The 27,353-nt window shown below is 38.2% G+C and overlaps 1 protein-coding gene across 14 annotated transcripts in view; it reads left to right on the top strand.

Annotated features, from left to right (window-relative positions):
• The first annotated feature begins 326 nt into the window (after positions 1-326).
• The window catches only part of LOC106868560 (moesin/ezrin/radixin homolog 1), a 137,751-nt gene continuing 110,724 nt past the window's right edge, over positions 327-27,353 (top strand). For 5 of the 14 annotated variants that reach the window (XM_089343210.1, XM_089343202.1, XM_089343207.1 and 2 more), the window contains exons 1-2: positions 327-391; positions 22,227-22,339. In XM_089343210.1, coding sequence (XP_089199336.1) covers positions 22,328-22,339 — 12 coding nt within the window. In that variant the 5' untranslated portion in view covers positions 327-391; positions 22,227-22,327. Of the gene's footprint in view, positions 392-21,168; positions 21,438-22,226; positions 22,340-25,685; positions 25,707-27,353 lie in introns of those variants that run through there. The other 9 variants (XM_089343206.1, XM_089343204.1, XM_089343211.1 and 6 more) reach the window with 6 other exon arrangements.

Below are 27,353 nucleotides of genomic sequence, written 5' to 3'. Positions count from 1 at the left end.
ATATTGAGAAAAGAGCCGGAGAGAGAGAAAGATATGGAAAGATAGTCAGAGAGGGAATAAAGCGTTAAACAATGTGACAGCGGAGGGGGAGTAAAGGATATGAAATGTAGATAGTGTAAGAGACAGGCGAATAGAGAGAGAAGGAAGAGTGTCAGATATAGATAGTGTAAGAGAGAAGAGAAAGTGGATAGAAAGTAAGTGAGAGGGGAAAGAGTAGAAGAGAAAGTGGATAGAAAGTAAGTGAGAGGGGAAAGAGTAGGAGGAAGGGCAACGCTTAGAGGTTTGTAACAGTAAATAGGAAGAGAGAGAGAGAAGGTGTGTGTGTCGAGTCATTCGGTTTGCTGCTTTGGTAGCAGTGTGACGGCTGTCTTACTGGTCTCCATCTCTCGAAGTAAGTAGCCCCTTCCTTGATTTCTTTTAATTCTCCAGTATTATACATACCTTATAAATGGCCAGAACATATTCCAACCATCTCACTTTATCCCGTTATAATTTTTTTTCTTAATTTAAAAATTGCAGTGCCCTTCTTCTTCCTCCCCGCCTTACCGTGTTCATTCAAAGCTCCACTAATTATCAATCAAGCAAGCACCTACCACTTCGCTTTTTCTGTTGCTGCTGGTTTGTTTGAGACGAATGGCGATTTCTTGACACGAATTAAAATAAAATAAGGCGGACATCAGAGGAAGACAATAAGAAGACACCTACGTGGCCCGACATTTATAAAGTAGTTCTAATACTAGTCTCCATTATAATAGACACACAAGATGTACGATATCTTGTGTCTGTTATCTATAATTTGATATACTTTCCGGCATGTTGGACGGAAATAATTTTCGAGCTTTGGACAACAATACTTCTATAATATTAAAAAAAAACAACTTGTGTCCCTCCTGTATCGAATTCCTGCCGAGGTGTTTAGGAAGGACGGCTTGTGTTTGTTGTTTTTAGTAGTGTCAATTAAATAACTACCAGTTATACACTGGGCTTTCATTCGAAATTCAACACTCCCTTCTCTCTCTCATGTATGGTTTTGACCCAACGAGGGATCGAGCCTCTACGGAATTTCTCGTCCGGCTAGAAATAGCAGACAAATGCCTCTCTGAACACGCCCAACGGTTTTTCTGAAATTTGAAATCTGAGCACATTGTATAATGTAGTCCTAGATAAACCGTCTCTGAAAACAAAACAAAAAAAAACACAGGATGGTGATGGCTAGATTGTCTGTAAAGCCAGAGGTCCAGGGTCTGACCTTCTTATGGACGTACAGTTTCTTGACCATTCAAAATCGAATTCTATTATATAACTGTTAAAGTATTTCGCTGTGGGTCCCGTATGGGCCTTGATCCCTTGCTTCATCTACCCTACATCCCCTCAATGTCATCCGTTGACCATTATAACTGATATTTCTCTATAATGACGATGGACGTAAATGGTGAACATTCGCTTTTAAATGTTTTCTCACTTTTTTTTCTTCTTTCTGTTTCGTTCTTTTTTTTTTCCTTGTTTATTTTTTCGTTACTAATCTGCAAGGCCGCAATATTAAAGTGACTTCCTGTATTTGGTGTAGACGTCATGTTCTGAGTTAAAGTCCCACTGTTGGTCGGGGTGGTACTGGTGCCTCCGATCCACCGGGGTATTATTTGATTTGTTCGACTACAGACACTTATCCGCTATCTTCTGTCATGTGTTAAAACACTTCAATATTACAAAGTATAGAAACGCTTGGTAGAAACCCTCCTTAGAAATTGCTGGCTTTGTACCCATATTCTCAGTTCAAAACTCTCCAGGAAGTTTTCATTCAGCTTTTCTCACGGTCAATAAAATCGGACCTAAGGTTCCCTCTCCAACATTTTATTATGGTTCCTCTCTTCTATTATAATTCCATATACATATTATGTGACTTTATTTTCTCACTCTATCGCCCTCCTCCGGAAGGCTGAAAAAGCTAAGTTAATTTCAGCTGGACCTGAACTGGTAACTTAACGCAGTTAAACATCGTAGGTACTTTGTCCCAAGTTAGGAAATATTAATTTACCATTCCATTTCATTCTACTTCAGGTCTTTAGTAAAGGGTAAAAAGCATGTATCTTCACTCCTTTCTTCGGCGATACTATAGCTCGGTGTGAAAGACAGTTGTAATTTAAAATGTTTGTTTTAAAATTTAGTGTGAAGTCGAAATGATCTCCGGTTGCTTCTTTACCCGATTGGTGATTCTTGTGTGTCAGTGTTACTGCGGTGTTGATGTCTAAATTGTATTTCGACATGTCTGAGGGAATCTTAATATCCTCCGGCTGTATTATATGGAAGTGTGTATGAATGGATGTATTTGCATTCCTCTCACACAGGAAAGCAAATGCACTCCTTTATTTGACTGAGAAAATGACTAAGAAGAATAAAGCGAAATGTCTTTCAAGAATTTTAGACGGATCCGACATTTTATGCTTTATCTTTTTATTTTCAGTAAACTTTCCTTTTTCTGCCCTTCGTCTGTGCGGGTGGGGTGGTCGATAAAAATTACCTCTTCTCTTGAAGGCGGTGCCCGGCCATGGCTTGCGGTCCAATAGCTGAAACTATCGACAAGAGTGCACGCGTATATATATAATGCCCCAGCATGGCTGCAGTTCAATGACTGAAACTAGTAATATATATATATATATATATATATATATACATATATATACATATATATATACATATATATACATATATATACATATATATACATATATATACATATAATACAAAGACAGCAAGGCAGATATAAATTTGTTTAAAACTAATACACCCGTTTATAATCCTTTTTAATCTACGCGATTAGGGTTGACTTGGGGGTTAAACGAATAGTTCAATTAAATGGACTGTTGTTTAACTCTAGATCAACCAGGCAACCAGCCTTAATCTTGCGAAATGATTTTACAAGAGGTATTACTAGCTATCCCAGTCTACTAAAATCTGTTTAATATTCCTGTGAGACATCTTAAATGTCAATAGAATTATAACTTCTTTATAATAGGACATCAGACGTTTTTTTTTTTTTTTTTTTTTTTTTTTTTTTTTGTAAATGGTTGTGATTTGAAGGATTTCTGCTCATGTTTTTACGAAGTCGGTGATTGTGCAGCTGTTTCCCCTCCTCGTTTGTTCTTGGAATAAGTTTTAACTGTGTTTTCATGAAGTATTCGTAAGCATCCTGTTTATGGCTGATGCCGGTACGAAGAAACGGAATATATTTTTATATTTCTATATTGTCACGTCACTCCTGGCAATCGGCTGACCCCCTTTTTTTTCCCTCCCTTTATTCTTCATCACCATCATGATGAACAGTTTACCCACGTTTTTTCTCACGTTGCCGCCCTTATTCACCTCACACAAACCAACCCCTCCATCCAGATTTAGCTTCACAATCCCATATGCATGGTGGGGGTAACCGAAATATTGAATGAGGAGGAGGAAGAAAAAAACTATTCAGAATTCATTTAGTCGAGGTCCTCTACCTCCTTCTTGGGCCTTAGTAAAAAAGATCGTTTATCGGGACAATACCTCGCGGTATTCATTTTCGCCGCCCCTTCGTTGTTACTCTCTTGAATTCGAATCCCGCCAAGGTTTTTAACTTTGCTTTTCATCCCTTACTGGGGTCTGTAGAATAAAGCCCCAGTTTGTACACACTGATGTGTGTGTATCTATGTGTACATATGCGTGTGTGTATGTATGTGTACATATACCTGTATATATGTATGTATAGTATGTGTGTGTATGTATGTATATATATATATGAATTTAATAATAGTTTTTAGTGGTATCAACAATATATTAGATTGTAAATACTTTTTTTTTATTCGTTTGGTGTACATTTTTTTAATCGTGATACATATTTGCGTAGAACTTCATGGAAGAACAGGCAAATTCTTTTTCTTTATTAAAAAAGAAAAATGTTTTCTCTCGCTTCCTCCCACGTTCACAAAGTTTGTCAGTGAAGAAAAATGTCGGTATGAGAACTTTTTATAAAACTACCGACCTCCAGCCAGCCAAGCAAGGAGTGTCGCTACGTGGTTGGACAAGCTAGAAATAGCAACCAAATCTCTCTAAAATCACGTTGGACAATATACTCTCGGTGCTTAAAGGATAGGATGGTCATGGCTGGAACATATTTGATTATAAGTCTACTGTGTAAGTCTGTTTCGATATATCCATGGATCCAATTAGCGGAGGAGCATCTTCTGTAACTTTATAAGGAAACTCTATCCAAGGGAGTGTGCCTCTACATGATTGCTTGACCTACAAGAAACGGTAGTTAACTTCTATGGAAATTGCATAACTTTTCTCAGGACGGAGTACATATTTGGAAATTGTTGGAGATGGCCATGGCTGAAGCGCTTTTAATTGGTCATCTGGTTTACCGTTATTCAGGGACTAACGGTAGCAATGTTTATGACAAACCTTGTCAATCTGAGCCCGACAATCTCATTTCCCTTTTATCTGGATATTATTACAAGTTCTTGCCATTTGATACATAAAACTGTAAGGGCATGTCAACCATGACCATCCTGTATTGTCGGGCATTTCCATATCTAGGATTACATTAACCAGTAGTTTTCTTCCTCGTTTCTAGACGATGGTGAAGGAAATCTGGCTGCTATTTTTAACAGGTTGTGTAGCAGCTCTCTCGGGGTTTCGCTGCTTTTGTCCTGTGATTATGCAAAGGACTTCTAAACACGAACTCCTGGACATTGATGCCTACCAATGTGATAGGATTGTCTTTTCACTTCACCTTTCAATCCATTGGCTCATTTGACTTATTTCCCCTTAGCTCATTTGTATAATCAATGCAAATTAAAACTGGCCGAGGATTAACTCATTTTCGATATCAAAACCTTTCGACATATCAAAAAGCCCAGATAGGATTCAACTGATGAAGTCTAATAAGACCGGAACTAGTTCACATTTGTCCTTCGCCTACACACATCACTTTCTTTTAGCCAAATTTGTGATGAATTCTTAATTTTTCTCTTGTTGAAATTACCCGCCACCCTCTTTGTTTTCTGAACCTAGAATTGTCTCTACGCAACTTTCGTCTTCTTTCTGCAACTAAATTTCAATAAGTCTTATTTTTCACACGACATTTACATCGCCGTTTAGCACATATAGGGCAGTTAACAAGGTGGACTTTACCTTTCACCCTTATAGGCTGTGCTGGATTTACTATTGTGCTTAGGTGTGTTTAAGCACAGGGCCCCGGGGCAGGGGGGGGCGTCTTGTTTCCCCCCTCTTTTTTTACGATGAATTTCCTGAGCATGTATGCCTAATTGTCCAAGTAAGGGGTCTCACAACTTACCTAACACAGGCTCTCATTTGTCCTGATTCCGGCACTGCTTATAGGGTCGATAAAGAAAGTACTAGTTAATATCACTGGGTCGATGTAATCGACTTTCCCATCCTCCGAAATGGTTGGCCTTGTACTAACATTTGAAATCAATATTTAACGGCCTAGTCTTGTATAAAACAAACCTCTCTGACAATGAGTTCTCTACAGCTGTGTGCGTATGTAACACACACACACACACACACAGCTTTAATAATTGGACTGCAGTTACGCTGGGGCACGGCCTCTAAGAGTTTAGTGCAGGAGTGGGGAAAACCCCACCCGCCGGCCCATTTCATTGCGCCCGCAGGTTTATATACTCGTATGTTCAAGATATAGTAAATTTTTCAATTGTAAAATTTATACAATATTTGTATGCCTGTTTGCGAGATAAGTTGCGTTTCCACTACGACCTAGAAGGGTCAGACTCGAACAGAAATCGTCCGGTAATGTTATCACTATAAAGCACATTGTTAGTACCCCCTCCCCCTGCCTTGAGACCTAACTATATTCTAGCTGAAAAATATATATATATATATATATATATTTGCTTCACCATATACCGAAGTTCAGAAATAGCAGCTAAAAAAGCTGAGAATCCCACAGATAGCATCACTTGTAACTCACAAAGGCAAAAACAAGAAGAAAAAAACAATGAAAAACTAACCATTCCGGAGGTTAACAGTAGACGCGTTTCTGGATTATGATTGATACTCAATTTCCTTCATCAATACTGTATTCCAGCAGTAAATTTGACTATGCTAGCAAACTGTGCAAGCATGAACGAGTAACATTCCACACCGACACAGATCTGAAAGCATAACCGAATCCACTTCGGTCAGCCAGTCTAACTGTCCTTCTTAACTGAACTTCGGTATATGGTGAAGCAAATATTTGCTGATCCCTTAATTATGTTTATAAATATATATGAGCTTTTAAATAAGTTCTCCACCAATAATGGTGCTTTCATACCGATGGGCTTGGTAAAAATTATTAATTGTTAATTGATTTATTAATTAATAAATTGATAATCCTTTACTCTTTTAATTTGTAATATATATATATATGAGTTAGAACTTGTGACCCGCCCGCGGACCTTTTTCTTTGGAAATTCTTGCCCGCCGCACTAAAAAGTTTTCCCATCCCTGGTTTAGTGGAACAAATATTTACGTCTGCTTCGGTTTCTTTCACGACGGCTTTTCTCAGTTACAGTTTACCAAATCTACTTACAATGGCATTGGCCGGCATGAAGCAAACCTCCTACCACCAAATATATCTAATATTTAATGTATCTATTATATTATACACTTTGTACGAGAGGAATATTCGTATGTAATCTTAACAACGTACGTTACGGTATTTCATAATTGTCTCATTGTTTTTAATGGTTTTAGGAAGATGAGTTACAACTATTAAATCTTGTTGATCCAACAAGAGTATGTTTTAGTTGTGTTCTAGTGGCTTAATATATAGACTCTTCCCGATTTTACATAGATATATATTTGTGTGTGTTTTGCACATTATATTCTGTCTCTTTTAATTGCTGTTTTATTGTTAGGTTTTAAGTGTTGCTTACATTAAATGTTGTTGCTATTTGTAATGTTATGGGAGTTTATATTTGGAATGATTTGTTTGTATTTGACGTTAATATATATATATGTGTATATGTCTGTCTGTGTTGCTTTAGGCATATATATGGCTGTTGTGTGTGTATATACATATATATGCACACACAATCTGTTTTAACTATGTATTTGTGCATGTAATATATAATATATATATATATATATATATATATGTTGCACTAGGTGTCTACAACAGTGTATATATGTTGCACTAGGTGTCTACAACAGTGTATATATGTTGCACTAGGTGTCTACAACAGTGTATATATGTTGCACTAGGTGTCTACAACAGTGTGTATATATGTTGCACTAGGCGACTACAACAGTGTGTATATATGCTGCACTAGGCGACTACAACAGTGTGTATGTGTTGCATTAGGCGTCTACAGCAATGTGTGTATAGATGTTGCATTAGGTGTATATAGCCGCGTGCGTGTATAGATGTTGCTTTATATATATATATATATATATATATATATATATATATATGAGAGCAGTGATTTTTCTGTGTACACGTTTTAGGTATACGCAGCAATATGTAATTATTGCGGGTGTGTAGCTGAAGGCTAGATATGGCTCGAAGAGAATAAAAATTAAAAACATTCTCAAAAGCACAAAACTGTGTCCCGTATAAACTTGCTCAGACACGTAAAACTTTCAACTGACAGTTCTGTTCTACTCTGTACCCACCCACCTTATGAAACAGCGCAGCTTTGCCCTTTGACCTTCCACTTCGTCGTCGTCGCACCCGTCTTCAGCACAACTACGTCATTCTTTCTGGGTGGAATCTTGTTTTAATGTAAGGCCACCTAGCTATATAAAGTCTCTTTGTGTGTAGAAATGTCTGCATATTTTAATAACAAGGCTACCACCAAGCAAGCAAGCACAACCTAGTTGTGCCCATCACTCTCGAATTTTATAATCCCCGTCTGTAATTAATTCTCCATTTATATAACCTAATAAAAGTTTGAGTAAATTTTACAAAAACTGAACACTACTTATTTCAGTCATTAGGTTCTGAGCTCAAATTCCACTGAGGTCGACTCTGTCTTTCATCCTTTCGGGATTGATAAGTACTTGGGTCGATGTAATCGACTTTGCGCCTACCCTCAAAAAACTGCTGATCTTGTTTGTACTTCGATTATTATTGTTGTACCATGTATTCTTTTCTCCTTTCAGGCTTTCCCACCTCATCTTATATTTAACCCGTCTCCACCATTATTGTAAACTGTCCTTGTGATGTTTCCATCATCTATGCCCTCGTGGCAAATAAAACGTTATTATTAGAGCAATGTTTTCGTTGTTGCTACCTTGCGGCATTTATTCACTGCTACGTGGATTTAAGGTCAGTTAAGTCATGTAGTTGTTAATTAATCAGTATTGGCCATGGATGGGACGGACATACAGCGCCGCCGGTTTCGGGACTTTTATGTATAGGGTTCGGCGCCTTAAGACTGCACTATCTTTCTTATCTATAAATATGCTTTGTTATAATGAAAATATCGATTGCCAAAAGGTTGATGGTCCTCCGCACCCTCTCCTCCCCCATCTCTCTCTCCAATGTCATAGTTGCGCACAAAGGCCAACCATTATGATGTAGTCGGTCTTTCTGTTAGAAATAGCAGGTAGTAAATCTTTCAAAACCATACCCTGCAGCCTTATCCATTTAGAACTGGGTTGGTCATGCGCTTGAAGGACTTCGATCGTAGGTTACCCGTTCTATTTGACTTGATCTTCGAGCTAAATTGTACACTGTTCTCTTGAAGCCTGTTGTAAATGGGTTCGCGGTTGTGGATGACCCTCATTACGGTACAGCTGGCTGTGCTAAGTTTTGGGTTTGTTGACTCTGGTGATGGTGGATAGAGTAAAAATTAAATAAAAACCAAGAAGCGTCTCTAAAACCTGGTTTTCGGTTACGCAGCCGGTCTGCTAGGTTTCTCGCGTTGACACAAATCTATCCAGTAATCTTTGCTGGAGAGAGGTTATTTTCATTGAATGGACCTATGTTTATCACCGGTACTTTCAATTTCGTCCCTCCAACCCCTTCTAGTAGGGATTAGAGAAATGTCGACCCCGGCTGAGGTGATTAGGGATCCTTTCTCTATAAATATCGAGTGAGGATATTTATATCCTCACTCGATATAGTGATACATAGCAGCTGAGGATTGTCCGCTAATTAAACAACAACTTTCTTTTACTTTCTCAGTTATTTTACTGTGGCCATACTGGAGCACCATCTTGGCGGATTTTCGTCGAATAAATCGACCCTAGTGCCTTATTTTTGTTTTTTTAATTAAAAAAATTTTTTTTTAGAGTCTGGTATTTCGAACTGCTGAGTTATGGCGTCTTGAACTATCATAAGTTGTCAAGTGGTGGTGGGCCATACCTACATCCAGTTTCCACCCACCATATCTACTTGCGAAGTTGAAGACAATTCTCCAAACTGCCGCGCAGTAGAACTGAACCAGAAACCACGTGGCTGCGAAGCGAGCTTTATTAACTAGTCATGTCCACGCATATAATAAATATATATATATGCCGAGTATATTCAAATAGAATCACTGCTCCTGTTAGTTGGCCCTCGATCTACTAGAAATAGCGGCCAAATCGCCCTTGGTTTTTTTTTTTTTTTTAAGTGTGGAAGGGAAGCTTTCTATTTAGGCTGAGATAGTCGTTTTACCTCAAACAAAGGCGGAGATGATCACGACCTCAATTCCCTTTTGATTATAGGGTCTGCTTAATCGGGTCTGACCCGGGGCTAAACACACAAAAAAAACTTCCGGTTGTGACACCCCCCCCCCGTCTTCCTGGCCTCTCGCCACTGAATTTGTACCGTAAGAAAGTTAGGAAAAAAAATGTCACAATCTCGCCCTCTCCCTCTGCTGGGATATATATATGTGTGTGTGTGTGTGTTTGCATATTCTAAGCTTTCCGTTTCTAAGTTTCGGAGAAAGTCAGGGCTAATACGATATGAGAACCTGTGATAGTTTCTGTTCGTGATAGGCATCATGGCCATCGCATCACCTCCGTCTCTATAGTGTCTTGGGATAACTCTGAGACTCGCACTTCACTTTCAAATATTTTAAACCTCGTGTTTTCACTTGCACGCGCACGTCTATATTCAGTGTGTATATGTGTGTTGTGCGTATATATGTATATGTATATATGGATTGCAGACTAAACGGGAGGTAAATACTCCACCTGCTAGAAATAGCAACCAAATCTCCATGTCCTTCCCACTATCCTTAAATAGGGATGGGATGTTAGTAACTGAAATCCATTTTTGATCATACGTTTGCTAGTTCAGGGCCGACTTTTTTAAAAAAATTTTTAGTGGTGAGGGGTAGGGGGCCTAAACAATCCCACCAGCTTCAAATACTGCAGTTCTTTGTCTTCATCTCTTCCCGCTCAGCTTGCTGCACCCTTATCATACCCCAGTACCCCTCGTCACTGATTCTCTTATTGCATCACCCGTTACAGCTTCCTTTTCCTCCTCTTCTATGTTCCTTTCCTCTCTGGCCGCCCTACGATGTCTCCTTACCAGCAATCTACCCCCACCGCACCCTGCATCTTCCTCCCACTCAACAAAAGAAATATCTCTAGGAGCCGCTGGGGTCGGCTGCCTTAACCGAAATAATAGCCAAATCTCTCAAATCCCACCCTCTTGTCTGTTGTATAAAAACTAGGAAAATAATTTTATGGTTTGAATAATGCCTTCGCCAATTTGTATGGCAGCATGTTATGGACTTATCAAAGCTACAGGGAGCCTTTGTGTCTGTCAACCGTCTAGAAATAGCAGCCAAATCTCTCGCAAATCACACACACCTGTCTGTTATATAAGAACAAACAGGCAAACGATTCTATGCCCATTATTAGGTGTCTTGGGCTATAATATATATATATATATATATATATATATATATATATATATATATAGAGTTATTAATATTTCTAAGTCTCTCTAAAGGAGACTACGGCAGCGGTACTGGAAATTAATAGTTATCGCCAAGCCAACATGGCAGTCCCAAATAAAGGACACAGGTTTCGTGTGTCACATAGCTAGCTAGAGGCGATGGCTTCTTGGAGCTAATTCACGGCAGCTTTCGTCCTAATTTTGGGACTGCCATGTTGGCTTGGCGATAACTATATATATATATATATATATATATATATATATACCAACAGGCTCAGGATTTAATGTACCAAACTACAGGGCCTTCTGGTCAGTGGACTGTCTTGAAATAGCAGCCAATGTCTCTAAAAACAAAAACAAAAAAAAACTTTGAAAAAGATACTGGATTAATCTTAGATATATTAATCTTAGATATATATGGGAATGTGTGTCATAAGTGTAATCCTAGCTGTGTCTAATCAAGTCTGACCTAGAGTTAAACAGTGTCCATGCGAACCTTTATCTCTTTCTCACCAATATAAACGCTACATCAACACAACAGTTTCTCTGTTCAACTTAACCAAAAGTAAGGGGTTTTTTTTCTTTCTAGGACCAATTTGTATTTTAACTCAGTCCTGTGTCACAAATTATACAGAGGACATTTCTTTGGCATCCATATATCGTTTAGGATACACTAATTTTTTTTTTTTCAATCACCACAGTAACTTGGGACTATGGAAAGAAAGCTTTATACTATTCAGAATGTATGAAGCAAAGGTTAGCTAAAAGGCTGAAAACAAGCACGGACGTTTTAGACAGGCAAAGAATCAATGCCACAAAGATAGTTAAAGTGATTTTAAATTCTCAAACGCAGGGTAATGCTTATAATATAGCCTGAACAGGATAAGCTACCCCTATTTTGCAGAAAAAAGACATCTCAACGCTTCTAAAGCAAACTTCGTTTGTTTGTTTACGTTCATTGTAATATAAAGATAGATTTTGTAGCTGGCAGAAACGTTAGCATTTAGGGCGAAAGGCTTAGCGGCATTTCGTCTGTCTTTATGATCTGAGTTCAAATTCCGCCGAGGTCAACTTTGCCTTTCATCCTTTTGGACTTGATAAATTGAGTACCAGTTGTGTACTGGTGACGATCTAATCGACTGTCCCGCCCCTCCTCCAAAATTTCGGGCTCTTGTGCCTAGAGCAGAAAAATATTTTGTATAACTTGATTTAGCAATGTCACACTACTCTCCTCTGACAAGTGCTTAACTCTTTGCTTGTCCTGCATATCACGTGTACACGGGATCCATTTCCCTCGTGTCCATACTTCATATTTGGTGCACATTCCTAGATTTTTCTTTTCAACCACCTGGTATTTCATTTTGGCACTGGAAGGATGAAAGGTAAAGTTAACCTCAGAGGGATTTGAAGAAATATTGCAAGGCATTTTGTATGATGGTCTGTTGATTGTGCCATTCTTTTACCTGATGCTTGCTGGAAATAGCAGCCAAATCTCCCTCATCACACCTCACTGTCTTAGAAAAGAACATTGGGTAATGAGGTCCTTTTGGTGCTCTGTGAATAGTAAAAAGTCGAGATGCATTTGCTCAGTCAGGGCTGATCTAGTCCAGCTGAAACTGTCACTTGGTGGTCTCCTGAGATACTAGAAACAGCAGCCAAATGTCCCTTATCTAACATCTTAATGCCTTTCTTAAAAGGACTGACATTGGCTGATGTGACTCTGGGTAGTCTATGCCTGAAGAGAAAAGCAATAGATGGTTGATCTTTGAACTCTTCCTGGTCCTCAATTTTGGTTAGAACTGAACTTGGATTAAACAACTGCTACTGTAGTTGCCCCTTTAAAACCAACATCTGCTGTTGACCCCCCCCCCCCCAAGCTAATCGCTACATCCCATTTAATTTGCCTCTTATCAGTCATATCAGACAGGAAGTCATGACTTGGTTCAGGGCTACAAGTAGATTTTCATACTTATTTTTATTTTATTTTTAGGCATTTTTTAACCACTTTTTTTATGCCAACCTGCTTGAGATAGCCTTAGTGTCTGTTGCTAATTAGAAACTTCTGTCAGGATTTTAAAGAATTTTATCTTCAGTGGTGTTCCAAACATCAGAAGTCTTACAAAATCTAATTGAAATACATGGACTGTATGAGTGTTAGAATAGGGTTTTGAAAGGCACTTGACCAGTGGTTCTCAACAGGGGGTCAATATGACCCTTAGGGTCCATCATTTAATATCAGTTTTCTATGCTGGCATGGGTTGGATGGTTTGACTGAAAACTGGTAAGCCAGGAAGCTGCACCAGGTTCTAATCTGATTTAGCATGGTTTCTACAGCTGGATGCCCTTCCTAACACGAACCACTCCAAAAGTGCAGTGGTTGCTTTTTCACATGCCACTGGCACGAGTGCCAGTTACGAAGTACCGACACACACACACACACACACACACACACACACACACGGCCCATATAAGGTTTTATTGTTAAAGCTTATGTGCAGCAACATTGGTTCTACTTTTACAATACTTATTTTAACAATTTTTTTCATACAATTCCTAATACTTAATCATAGAAACATAATTATGGGATTTTTTAAACAATGAATGGCTATGAGGGTTTACCTGTGTAAAAATAACCGAAAGGCCCCTAGACAAAAAATGGTTGAGTACCAATGGTTTATTTTTCCCCTTCATTGATAATTGTGTTCTCTATTCCCCCCCCCCCCAGTAACGATGAACCTTTTTAACCCAACAAGTTAAAATTTATGTTTTAATCAAACTAGTTGTTCATGTTATTTCAGTATTTTAAGTTTTGGTAGGTACTTTTGTTTCAGTCATTAGACTGTGATCATGCTGGCGCACCACTTTGAAGAAATTCTAGTTGAATTAATAAACCCCCAATACATGTATTTTGCTAAGCCTGGGGCTTATTTTATCTCTTTTGCTGAACTGCTAAGTTATGGGGATGTAACCACTTCAAGTGGTACTGGGGGACACACGTGCATACACATATATATGACAGGTGTCTTTCAGTTTCTGTCTACCAAATCCACTGACAAGGCTTTGATGGACCTGAAGCTATGATACGAGACACTTGCCCAAGGTGCCATGCAGTGGGACTGAACCTGGAACCAAGCTTCTTACTACACAGCCATGCCTAGATAAACTTTCTATAATGTTTTATGTAGGAAGAATTTTTTCATAGGCATGGGTCTATGTTTATAAGTTTGCTTCCCAATCACATGGTTCTGGGTTCAGTCTCACTGTATGGCATCTTGGGCAAGTGTTTTCAACTAAAGCCTCAGGCCGACCAATGCCTTGTGGGTGGCTTTGGTAGACAGAAACTGAAAGAATCTCATGTGTGCATGTGTTTATATTCTCCTCCACCATTTGACAACCAGTTGTTGGTTTGTTTACATCACCGTAACTTAGCAGTTCACCAAAGATGACTGACATACTAAGCATCAGTCTTAAAAATGAGTACTGGGTATAATTTGTTTGACTAAAAAATGCTTCAAAGTGACACCCCAGAATGGCCACAGTGCAACGACTAAAGCAAAGAGGCACAAGGTTTGTGCGTCACCTAAAAACCTGCAACATGACACCGACACGTCATAGGTTTGTTATTACTACATTCTTTGCCCTTGACGTGGTTTTTCCTTCAGATACGATTGTACATATTTATAAACATAGACATAAAAACGTGTCTGAAGGAATTTCTTTTTTTTTGTGATTTCTTTGGTTGGAATTCATTTCATGTTAACAATTTGAATCCTATTGTTTGCATTCTTTCTCCCACGACCGGTCATTTGTACCTGATAAAGTGTTCTTTACACCAATCACGTATGAGTTTCATACACGTATATGGGTCAACCAACAATGGAGTCCCTAAATAGTAGCTTGACCTGGTAAAACTAGCAGCCAAATATCCCTCGAGATTTGTAGTGTAAAATACCTGGAGTGGCTGTGTGGTGAGTAGCTTACTTCCCAACCACATGGTTCCAGGTTCATTCCCACTCTGTAGCACCTTGGGCAAGTGTCTTCTACTATAGCCTCGGGCCGACCAAAGCCTTGTGAGTGGATTTGGTAGATGGAAACTGAAAGAAGCCTGTTATATATATATGTGTGTGTGTGTGTATATTTGTGTCTGTGTTTGTTCCTCCAACATCTCTTCATAACCAATGCTGGTGTGTTTACGTCCCTGTAACGTAGCAGTTCAGCAAAAGAGGCTGATAAAGTACTAGGCTTACAAAGAATACGTCCTGGGGTCCATTTGCTTGACTAAAGGCGGTGCTCCAGCTCAGCCACAGTCAAATGACTGAAACAAGTAAAAGAACGTGTGTGTGAGGGTGTTTGGGTTATGATCGTAAGGTTGTGAGTTCGATTCCAGGTGATGTGTTGGGTCCTTGAGAGAGACACTTTATTTCATGTTGCTTCAGTCCACTCAGCTGGCAAAAATGAGTAGCACCCGTATTTGAAAGGGCCATCCTAATCACATTCTATTAGTGGAGGTGCAATGGCCCAGTGGTTAGGGCAGCAGACTAGCGGTTTCGATTCCCAGACCGGGCATTGTGAGTGTTTGAGCGAAAACACCTAAAGTTCCACAAGGCTCTATAGTTCTACAACTTTATCTTCCTGTTTCTGTTGTGCCTGTATTTCAAAGGGCCAGCCTTGTCACACTGTGTCATGCTGAATCTCCCCGAGAACTACGTTAAGGGCACACATGTCTGTGGCGTGCTCAGCTGCTTACACGTTAATTTCACAAGCAGCCTGTTCTGTTGATTGGATCAGCTGGTTGGCATTTGGGAGAGCATCCAGCTGTAAAAACCATGCCAAAACTGACATTGCCTGTGCTGGTGCCATGTAAAAAGCACTCATTCCACTCTGCTGCATGGTTGGTGTTAGGAAGGGCATCCAGCCATACAAACCATGCCAAAATAGACACAGTAGTCTGGTGCAGTCTTCTGCCTGGTCAGCTCCTGTCAAATCATCCAACCCAAGGTGGACACTAAATGACAATGATGATTATCTCATCCCCCAAAACCCATAATTTCCGTGTAAAAGATCAGCCCTCAGTAGTATGCACCTGATCATTGTTCAACACACTGGTTTTGCACAATACTTGGTTCTTGGAGGTCTTCAGAGTTTCCTCTTTATTGCGTTGTCTATGCTTTCTGTTGGAATTGGTTAAACAAACTGCAGAAGTATGTAGGATGGACTGTACGAATTCTTGGATGTTGGATTTGAGTCTTTACTGGCTGTAAAGAATTTCACTTTGCACCTTTTGTTTTAGGGTTGATCACTGTGTGGCCCCTTTAGCAAGGGTCTTTTACTACAGCCATGGTTTGACCAGTCAGTATGAAGTGAAATTTGGCTGACAGAGATTGTACATAAATCCTGTGTGTGTCCACATGTCTTTCTGCATTGATACCATTTGAGAATTGGTGATGTTTATGCCCTCACATTCACAATTCATCTGGTAGCTCGGTGGTTTCAGTCTGTGTAGACAATAAAGGGCCTTCCTTGTAAACGAGTGTCAGTGTTGAGAATAAGCATCCATCTGTACAAATAGAACTGCTTTACTCTTTGTCTGTCCTGTGTATTATTACATGGTACCCAGGACAGATTTTCCTGGCATTCATACATCATATGTGATACACATTTCTAATTTTTTTCAACCACCATAATATCTTTGGACTTACAAAAGGAATGTATGGAACAAGCGCTAACTAAAAGTCTGAAAACAAACGTGGACATTTAGAACTAACTGATGAAAGCGCTTGGGACTTGCAAACAAGTTAAATCTTAACCAACCTTTACTAACATGTGGGGAAAAAAAATTTATGTCCAGCTGATGACCACTACCACAGGGCATTAGAGACCTTATACTAACTAGTGTCTCTTGTTGCAAGCTTTCAGAGCAGGTCTCTTGTGTAACCTTTTTTTGTTACCATATTTCTAATGAAATACACTGCCTTCGTTTCAATTAATTTTGAAATTAATGAATATTTAAGTAAAATAATTTGTATACTGGTGTTTGACGGAAGGTTTTAATTTGGATCACTTTAAAACAGGAAGTATGCACCATAGAACCAGGGCTTGATCTTAGGTGGGGTTGGTATCAGAATGGTTAAGGGTAACCTAGATGTTGTGGTTTCTTTGTAACTTCCATCAGTCTTGGATGTCATGGGTATTGTCTTTAACTTCTCACTGTACCAAAACCAGACGATGACATGTCTTAAATTTTTCTTTATTCATCTTTTTGAATTTTTCACTTTCTTTGTCAAGGAAAGGGTGGTGCCCTTTATTCTTTAATTTTCCAGGACCCCTAAGGTTTGTGTGATGAAAGGAAGTTGCCTTCAAACTGGAAAAAAGGGTTGAATAGTTGTAATAATTAACCATACTAGGGGTATCTCAGGATCAGGTGGTGGTGTCAAACTGGGTGACAACAAATTAGGCTACACTTGAAGGACCAGGTCTTAAACTTGAGACAGGTTTAAATCTACCAGCCAAAGATTCAATATACAAAGATTTGGAACAGTTACCATAAGGCATCTCCCCTCAGAAAATTCCATCAACCATGATGAGTATTTTATTTTATCAACCAAGGAAGATGAATGGCAAAGTTAACCTTGGAAGGATTTGAAATTGCTGCACAGGGGATAAGAACAACTACTACAAAGCACTCTAACAATTCTACCATCTTTTGGTAAAGATGGAATAAAATGCTAAGCATCACTGCTTTTGGAGAGCTTTAACACGTTTACACACTTTTGCTGACTCTTCAGATCTCCAAGGTTTTGGTTTGGTTGTGGATTGTTTTCTGTTCCACCAGAGATACTAGAAATGTTGTGAAGTAGATGTTTAAGCTCAGCCTATCTTTTATTTGACAAACCTCAATATTCAAACCCTATTTGGTTACTGTTCATTTTTGCATTCTAAGTTGAGCATATGATGTCCTGGATTCAGTCATTTTGGGAGTCACTCTGACACCCTTACATAGCTGGTGATGTGAATGAGCCACCGGATCAGGTTTTCTCTGCCTGCTTTCATCATGTCTAGGGTCTTTATGGCTGTTGAGCTTCTTCAAAGCTGGAAGAGGCCTCATGGCAGGCCCCACGCACAAATGGTTGGATGTAATTAAGGAAGATCTTCAGAGGCTTGACATCTCTTTAGAGGATGCAGAGGGGTTGGCATGGAACCACCAGTAATGGAGAGTACTGGTAGACCCAATTCACTCTATTCATGATGTCTTTGGAACCTCTAACCTGGGTTGACCCCAGCCCCATCAAGCAAGAGCATGAAGGCAGCAACGAGCAAGTCGGAATATATTGTAGACAGTGACAAACTTTTTAGTTCAGTATATTGGTTCTAATTTCTTGAATAATCCTGTTATCAGTTGACACTTACATGTCTTTATCATTTGACATCCAATTTTCTATGGTTGCATGGGTCAGAGAAGTTATTCAGTCAGATTTTCTTCAGCTGTGTGCCTTTCCTGTCACCAATCCTCAGCCATTTTCAAGCAAGGAAATATTTCCCCATCACCAGACAAATTTTTTATGGAAAACTGGAAACCGACCTCAGTACATGTCTGGGAGTGATGCTCGTTTACAACTATAAGACAAAGTGGCACTTGTGTGCACACATTTTATATATATTTATTACACACACACACACACATACTCACACGCATATATATATATATATAGTAATAGTAGTGCGTGCCAAAAGGATTTTGGTACAGGCAGTTATCATCGAGCATGTATAGATGACACGAAGCAGATGACACTCAATCAACAAAGTTTATGAATGAACGTATGTTATGTGCATATAGACAAGGACTGCTGTGTAAAGAGGTGCTAATCTCTGTGGAGGAAACCTGTAGAAGAGGTAGACCTGGGAAGATGTAGGATGAGGTGGTGAAATTTGATCATCGGACACTGAGTCTCATGGAGGTAATAACAAGTGACCAAGACTTTCGGTGATTTGCTGTGCTTGAGAAGACATCAAGCTAAGTGAAATCATGGTTGTGGCTAGTGCCAGTGACATGTAAAAGGCACCCATGCTGGTGACACCTAATGGGCATCCAATACACTCTGTGAAATGGTTGGCATTAGGAAGGGCATCCAACCATAGAAACCAAATCAGACCTGACCCTGGTGGAATTCTCTGGCTTACCAGTTCCAGTCAAACCATCTTGACACATACCAGAATGGGAAATGGATGCAGAATGATAACGATATACACTTCATCCAATATCAAACTTTTTTTTCCTTTCTCCTAACAAAACTATCTTGTAGCCCGCATGTTAATGTACCTGAAGAAACGCTAAACCTTAATATCTTATACAGGGCGTTTCAAAAAATTTGACATCATTTGAGATGTAAATGTCACAGAAACTACAAAGTCAAAGCAAATGAAACTAAACAGGCTTAATGTTGAGCAACATAAAACTTATTCCTCCAAATTTGAATGAGAAATTCAAAGGTATGTGGATTCCATGAATGATTTCACAAATGTTCAATATGCGCACCACCTGAGACACGGCACACATCAAGTCGGTAGTCCAGCTACTCCTAAACATGCTGCAGTATGTCTTGGGTAACAGTCTTCAGTGTGGTAGTGATTCTCTGTTCGAGTTCCTCTAGGTTTGCAGGAAACGAGACATTCCTTGAACTCGGCTTCTTCAAGTTTCTCTTGCAAATCAACACAGAATTGTTGGTGCTTTCGCTTGTCATCTGTTATGGCCTGAACAAGCTGCAGCTTGTAGGGGTTCATTAGCAAGCACTTCCTCAGGACATGCCAAACTGTCATTGAAGGAATCTGGGTTTCCAGGTTTGTTCTTCTTATGGACTTCTTGGGGCTTCGCAAGAGTTTTCGGCGAACCCGCTCGATCGTCTCTTCCGATGTTAGTGGCCGCCCAGATCCTTTTGCCCTGCACAGACAGCCTTCCTCTTTGAAATTTTTGTGTCGTGTCCAAATCTGCATTGCCATTGGTGACTTTTTAGAGAACTCTCTAATGCACAATCTTCTTTGACTGTGTTCAAGCATACTCCAACACACAAAACACCATTTCTCTTCCAGTGAATACCATTTCTATACCTGAAAAGATAAACATATCAAGCATTAAACACAAAATTTTGACCTGTTTCTACACACGCTGTTAAAATATGAAGTCATTTGTACAAGAACTGGCCAAAGTTATTACATGGCGAAATGATATTAAATTTTTTGAAATACCCTGTACTTTCTTGAGTCACATAAAACCTGTTTAAATTGACTTGGAAGCATTTGTAGTTTGGATGTGCTTTCTCCAATCCCTGCACATATCAATATCACAGGGTGAAAGGGGATGGCCTGACGTTTCCAGCATAGCCCTTCGTTGGAAAGTAGAAAGGGAAAAATCCGAAGAGAAGAAATTGCTATCGGACACACACACACACACACACACGCACACAGGTGTAGGCATGGCTGTGTGGTTGGAAGTTTGCCCCCCAACCACATGGTTCTGGGTTCAGTTCCATTGCATGGGTAAGTATCTTCTACGATAGCCTCAGGCCAACCAAAGCCTTATGAGTGGATTTGGTAGATGGAAACTGAAAGAAGCCTGGATGTGTGTGTATGTGTGTTTGTCCACCACTTGACAAAGGATAAGGAACCCATAGAATAAGCACCAAACTTAAAAATTAAGTATTGGAGTCGATTTATTCAACTAAAATTCAAGAGGGTGCCTCAGCATGGCCGCAGTCTGACTGAAATGAATAAAAGGTAAATATATATATATATATATATATATATATATATATACACACACACTCTTTACTCTTTAACTTGTTTCAGTCATTTGACTGCGGCCATGCTGGAGCACGGCCTTTAGTCAAACACACACACACACATATATAATGTGACTGGCCTCTTTCAGTTTCTGTCTACCAAATCCACTAACAAGACCCTGGTTGGCTCGAGGCTATAGTAGAAGACACTTGCCCAAGGTACCACGCAGTGGGACTGAACCTATAACCATGTGGTTGGGAAGCAAGCTTCTTACCACACACCCACACAAAGGATTCCTTTCGTTTCAGTCTACCAAATCTGCTCACAAGGGTTTGGTTAGCCAAGGGCTATAGCAAGAAGCACATGCTCAAGGTGTCACACAGTGGGACTGAACCCCAAACTGCATTGTTGGCAAGCAATCTTCTTAAGCGTGCTACCACGCTTGAGTGTATGTGTAGTGTTTTTTTCTTCTTTATTTAAGTCGTTGGGGTGTGGTTAGAACATTTGGTGGCAGGTTCTCTCTCTAACAGGTCCAACAACATACTCTCTCTCCGTCTCTACCATCACACACACACATTTCACTTTATAATATAAACCAAGTAGTGTTTCATTCATAGTTATGTGGTGTCTGTGTGTATTCTTTTCATAGATTTTTTTTTTTCATTTCACTTCACAAATTCAACCTGCTCTGTAAGTTTTAGGCGTGGTCTTGGTTTTTAGTTTGTCAAAACTCCTGGACAAGAAAAAGAACTCTTCAACTAATTAGCAAGTAAAACTTCTATTTTCATTTTAATTAGCTCGTATTTCTTTTTCTTTTCTTTTTTCTACACTGACTTTGCATTGTTTTTCTAACAAAAAAACTGCATTTTTGTTTTTTTAAACATTTCTCTTAATCAATGGTTTACTACATTGTTAATATTCAGACCATCTTTGTTGAACAGTCCTCTGAGCAAAATATTCAAGCTGTGGCCATTCCTGTTTTTCTAAAAAAAAGAAATTAAAGAAAAAATAAATTTAAAGTTTTCCATTAACTAACGACCCTTTTAAAAGGGTGGAGTACGATTTGACAAGGTTTTTGTTTGTTATTTCTAGCAGGTGTAGGGACCTCATAGAGGCTCTCATTACTATGAATACATTCTTAGGCAGTGGTTTGGAATTGATACAATAGTTTAAGGGTCTGTTTAGTTTGTTTCCACCCTACTGGGGTTAACCAGTCCTTTTTTCTTTATTTCTTAGGTAGTAGGTGTTGACACACCAAAAACTGTTGACAACACCTATTTCAATTAGTTCTTTTTTACCTGCCCACCCTGAATGAATATGAATCAGAAGAAAAAAATTTATTTCCTATTTTTACAATTTAACAACCATTATTCATAATGAATCTATTTTCAGGTATTGAAAACTAAATTGCAGGATTTTTAAAATTAGATATTTTGACTTTTTTTTTTATTTTTACACTGTTTAATGTATTTTTTGTAATTGTCATTTTGGATATTTTCAAAAACTTTTCTTTTTTTGTATTTAAATATAATTTTTTTCCTCTTTTTTTTCTTTGCAGAACTTGATTTCCTCTTGGAATCTGTATTTCTAGATAGACTAGTAGGATATAAATCTATAAACATTGGATATTAATATTATTCCTTACCATCACTACCGACCATGCCAAAACCGGTAAGTCAAACATTCTTAAAAGTGATCATATGTATGTATTATGTGTGTGTGTGTGTGTGTATGTGTGTGTGTATGTATGTATTATGTGTGTGTGTGTGTATGTATGATTGTGCCAGTCCTGTTATGTTCTTTCTTCAATATGAGCATTTCTTTAGTTTGTTGGTTACCATAAATTCTTCGTGGTGCTGTATTAATTGCTCTTGCTAAATCCATTTTGGTCTTCATCCGAGACTTGAGTTATGGACTGTTTATAGAATCTCTTAAATTAAACTGTCAGTCTATTACAATGGTATACAAATTTTTATACAGATGATACTGTGTGTATGTGTGTATATATATATTTTGATTGGTCCTTGGTTGTGGTTTGAGTGTGTATTATAAATGATTTAAAAGAGCATTCTATTATTTTTTAACTGGCTTTTAACTTTTGGTTACAAATTTGTACTGGGATTTTTTTTGGTAGAAGACTGTACTGTCAGCTATGTCTGTATTTCTTGGTACTGATGATATAGGGTGCTATCAAACCAAATATCGTTCACATCTGGTGACTTTGCCATGCAGGAGAGCACTATTAGGTCAGTCTTTTACTGGTTTCAGTCCTTGGTCAGCTGTCATGCAGGAACACTGTTTTCCTGAGTCAATCATGTCACACCAGTAATTAGTCTTTTTCATCAATATCTATTTTTCAAACTGCTATGTAAAAGGAGTCTCGATGTTTTGAAAGTGAAAATGCCAGCTAGCATTAAGCTGTTCATTTGTACTTTATCCTAATTAAACAGACGTTTGACCAAAGATGTCCCATTCATAACTGTCTTGTCTTGGGATTATAGTGACAAAATTTGGAAGTGTGACATGATTTGAGGTAGATTTGGTTACTATTTCTGGCAGGTCGATTGATCTAGATATACTTCCTGGTTGGTTCAGCTGTCAAGAAATGGGCGTGGATGAGTGAGATTTCGTTTGAAGTGTTTGAGCAGTTTCTCAACTATTTTGTTAACCTGTTGGTTCTTATTTTACTGAAATGGACCCTCAGAGCTGTTCAATGTTTTTTAAAATAATCATATTTTTATGAATTAAATATTATTAGGAATTTTTTTGTTCTTTTACTTGTTTCAGTCATTTGACTGTGGCCATGCTAGAGCACCGCCTTTAGTTAAAGAAATCAACCCCAGGACTTATTCTTTGTAAACCTAGTACTTATTCTATCAGTTTCCTTTGCTAAACCGCTAAATTACAGGGACGCAAACACACCAACATCGGTTGTGAAGCAATCGTGGGAACACAAATATATTCATATGTATATATGTACGTATACACACACACACACACACACACACACACACACACACACACACACACACACACACACACGATAAGCTTCTTTCAGTTTCCGTTACCAAGTCCACCTACAAGGCTTTAGTTGGCCTGATTCTATAGCAGAAGACACTTGCCCAAGGTGCCATGCATTGGGACTGAACCCAGGAGCAATATTTTGGCTGTTTGCTGTAGTTTAGCCCCTTGTTGGTCATGACTGAGCAGAGATCTAAATAAAGCCATTTTTTTTCCATAGCATGTAAGGCTATAGAACTCGTTAAGCCCTGGCCTTAAGTTCTGGTGCTTATGATAGATCAGTCTAAGTTTATAAGTATGATAGTACAATGTCTTTTACATTGGAAGACTGATTTGAGGGCTATTTGGTTACTATGTCGTGCAGGTCTGTTGACCAGGTAGACTCCTTTTTATTTTATTTTCTCACTATGGAGCTATCGTCAAGTTTGGCTCTTTCTGCTTTGAAATAGAAGCATCGGGTCATTGCTATTGGTATCTGTGAAGACGCCCTCCACCCTAGACGGGACGCCATGCCACGCAAGTTTTAAGTCTCAACTCCTGTTGTCAGCCGGTGGGGTGCTAAAGAAATGGTCTTGCTCAAGGATACAACACAGCACTCGGTCGTGGGTGGAGTCGAACGCACGACCTTGCAATGGCAAGCCCAACACCGTAACATAAACCCTAAGTCACCCATCGTCACAAGGTCTAAATAATATCGGAGATAGCAAGAGGTTTCTTTTATTGGAATAACTGCCCTTCGAAGTCTAATATCTCATTGGAAAGTATTTTAAAGTATTTTGTGTGTTTTTCATAGAACGGAAATCATAATTTTTAAGAAATATCCTCTTTCTCCGCAATTTTTTTTTATATTTCATTTTCTCCTCTTTCTCTACTCTTCCTTGAGGCTCGGAACTTCAAAGGACGGCTACCCTCAAACTCTGCTCTTTCTTTCTTTCTCAGAAATATTTCTAAATGAAAATTGCCCAAGTATTTAAGACGCGAGATGTTTTTACTTTGTAAATTAAATTTTTAGCTTTATTAGTTTTACATAATACTGACATACATAATAAATCTAGGATTAAATATATTAGTTTCAACCTTAACCTTTACATATTCGTCTTGGTTTAATTAGAAGTGTGTGGGGGATGTCAAACGCACGCACGCACACACGTTGTGTCAGGAAAATACGTAATGTTATATATTAGTGGTTTATTGATTTAGTTTTTGATGTGCTTAATTATTTTCTAAGTCATTTTTAGTTCATGTAATATATTAGTGCGTGTGTAATGAAAAATGTATGTTTGGCATGTGTTTTGTATAATAGATATGGATATATAATATATAGATATGGATATATAATATATAGATATGGATATATATATATATATATATATATAGATATATATTTATATAAATAAAGTGTTTTCTGTCTCTCGAGTTACTGAGCAGAAATATTTTATTAACGTAAAACTTCACTGTATGAATCATACATTGTTTTATTCTGAAAGCCAGAACCGGATTTGTGGTATTTAGGCTTTCATTTCAATTTTTGTCTATTTTTCTTTTCGTTATTTTTTATATTTCTACTTTTTAACATTACACACACACACACATATATATAGAACTAGTAAAGCAAAAAAAAGAAAAAAAGTATCATTTTGTTAAATAAATTATATATTTATATGTAAATAGAAATATGCTTCTTTTATTTTTTAAATCAATGCTTGAACTTTTTTATCGCAGCAGTGTGTAAAAACAGATGGTTTTATTTCGTTTTCCATTTTCTGACCTCAGCTGTTTATTTTTCTTCGTCTCTCTTCAAACATCATTCATTCAATCATTCATTTTATCTTTCTTTACTCTTTAAGGAATAAAATTTTATTAGAAAAGTCAATTTTCCGCCAAGTTTTAACCGTTCCTATTTTTAAGGGGTCAGTTTTTTTTTATGAACTGTTCCAATGTCTTCACTGTCTTTTTTTCTCTTTCCCCCGTTAAAAATTGCCAATTTTTCTCTCAGTTCCGATTCCGGCATGGGGAGGTGAGTAACTTTTATCCTCTGCTAGGTTTTCTTCCATTCATTCACATCTTCACCATTTTTAGTTGTTTGTTCATGTCAGTGTTTTATTTTTTCGTTCTGTATTTTTCCTCCTCGTGTTTTCTATATATATAAAAGTATATTTATATCACTATATATATATATTTTTTTCTATATAAAAGTATGATTATTAAATTCTAAACGTTTTTAGTCTTGCGGCTGAAGTTTGTTTAAAACAGGCATGGGCAAGCTTTTACGTGACTCGGACATGAGACATTTCTCATCACCATAGGCGGACCGCACTACTTAAAAAAAAATCTATTTATAAAACAAGAAAAAAGATGGTTATTTTTCGCTCGGTGTGCCATTCAGAAAGTCTAACTGACCGCAGTTTGCCTGTGGCTGGTTTAAAGTTTAATAAGTTGATGACAGGTGGAGAGAAGTGTGTGGTGTCAGGAGTGACAGATGATTGCGGTGTCGGCGACCTGATGCTTGCATCATTGAATCTGGTTGTATTTGAAAGGAAAGGGCTGTTCCTTCTTCTCACAGAAGCTGGTGAGACTTGAGTTTCTCTCGAGAAAAGAAACCTGGGTAGAGAATCTCAGGGAGTCAACAACCGGGGCGATGCAGTTAAAGGGGTCACCATGAGGGATGACACAATTATGAAGGTGGCGCTGTAGCGTACGACTCCAATTAGAAAGCCTCTGAAGTCGGGCTTGAAGTCATGTTAATCAGATTTTTAAAAATGTTTAGGTGTCCTCTATGACTTGTCTATATTTGCAAGAATTGCATTGTCCCAATTGTGCGAGCAGAAGAAATCCATCTCTGAGATCGTTATTTTTCGGTTTGTCAACATGCACTCCTCTCCCTACCACCATCGCCATCAATTATAGGTTTACAACCTTGAAATTATTTAGTGAAGCTATCTTTAAACATACTTTTATAAATATAGAATCATTTCTGTTTGATTATGTCTCACAATTATTTCTACATTCTGTTCGTCCGTTTCGTTTATTTTTTTTTGATATTTTCTACAGATTTTTTTTTTTTTTTGGATACTCCTACCTCCATCTTTGGATTGTCAAATTCTATAACATTTATTCACTGGCCTCTGTTTTACCCTGATTTTCTAGTAACGGTTATTTTTTTGTTTTACCATTGTTTTACTGGCAAATCTGTTTTAAGTTTGTTTGCTTCAGTTTATGGTTTTTAAGTTGCTGTTTTATTTTTTGTTGTTTCTCTTATTTTTATGACCAGTATTCTTTCATCTTTTATTTTTGTAAAGCAGCAGTAGTTGAAATAGCTTTGACAGCATGCTGACATGCTTAGTCTTATAGCAATATTTTCCACTTTCCAAATTGAGACCAATTCTTTGAAGAATACAACGATCTTCCTTTGTCCATAAATAACTCTATGACTAACTAACAAAGACCATTTTCTTTTATTAAGAAAGGTGACTAACTGATAACTGGCAGAATTGTTTGACGTTGGACAAAATGCAGTGGAATTTTTCCCCACCTGAGTTCAAATTCTGCTGAATTCAACTTTGCTTTTATTCTTTTGGGTTTGATAAAATACTGAGGGAGGGGCATGTCAGTGTTATCCACTAACCATCTCCCTTAAAATTGTTGTTCTAAAATTTGAAGTTAT

This window comes from Octopus bimaculoides, chromosome 27 (assembly GCF_046866305.1).
Source record: "Octopus bimaculoides isolate indiv1 chromosome 27, ASM4686630v1, whole genome shotgun sequence".
NCBI lineage: Eukaryota > Metazoa > Mollusca > Cephalopoda > Octopoda > Octopodidae > Octopus > Octopus bimaculoides.
This window is presented reverse-complemented; position numbering and strand designations above follow the sequence as displayed.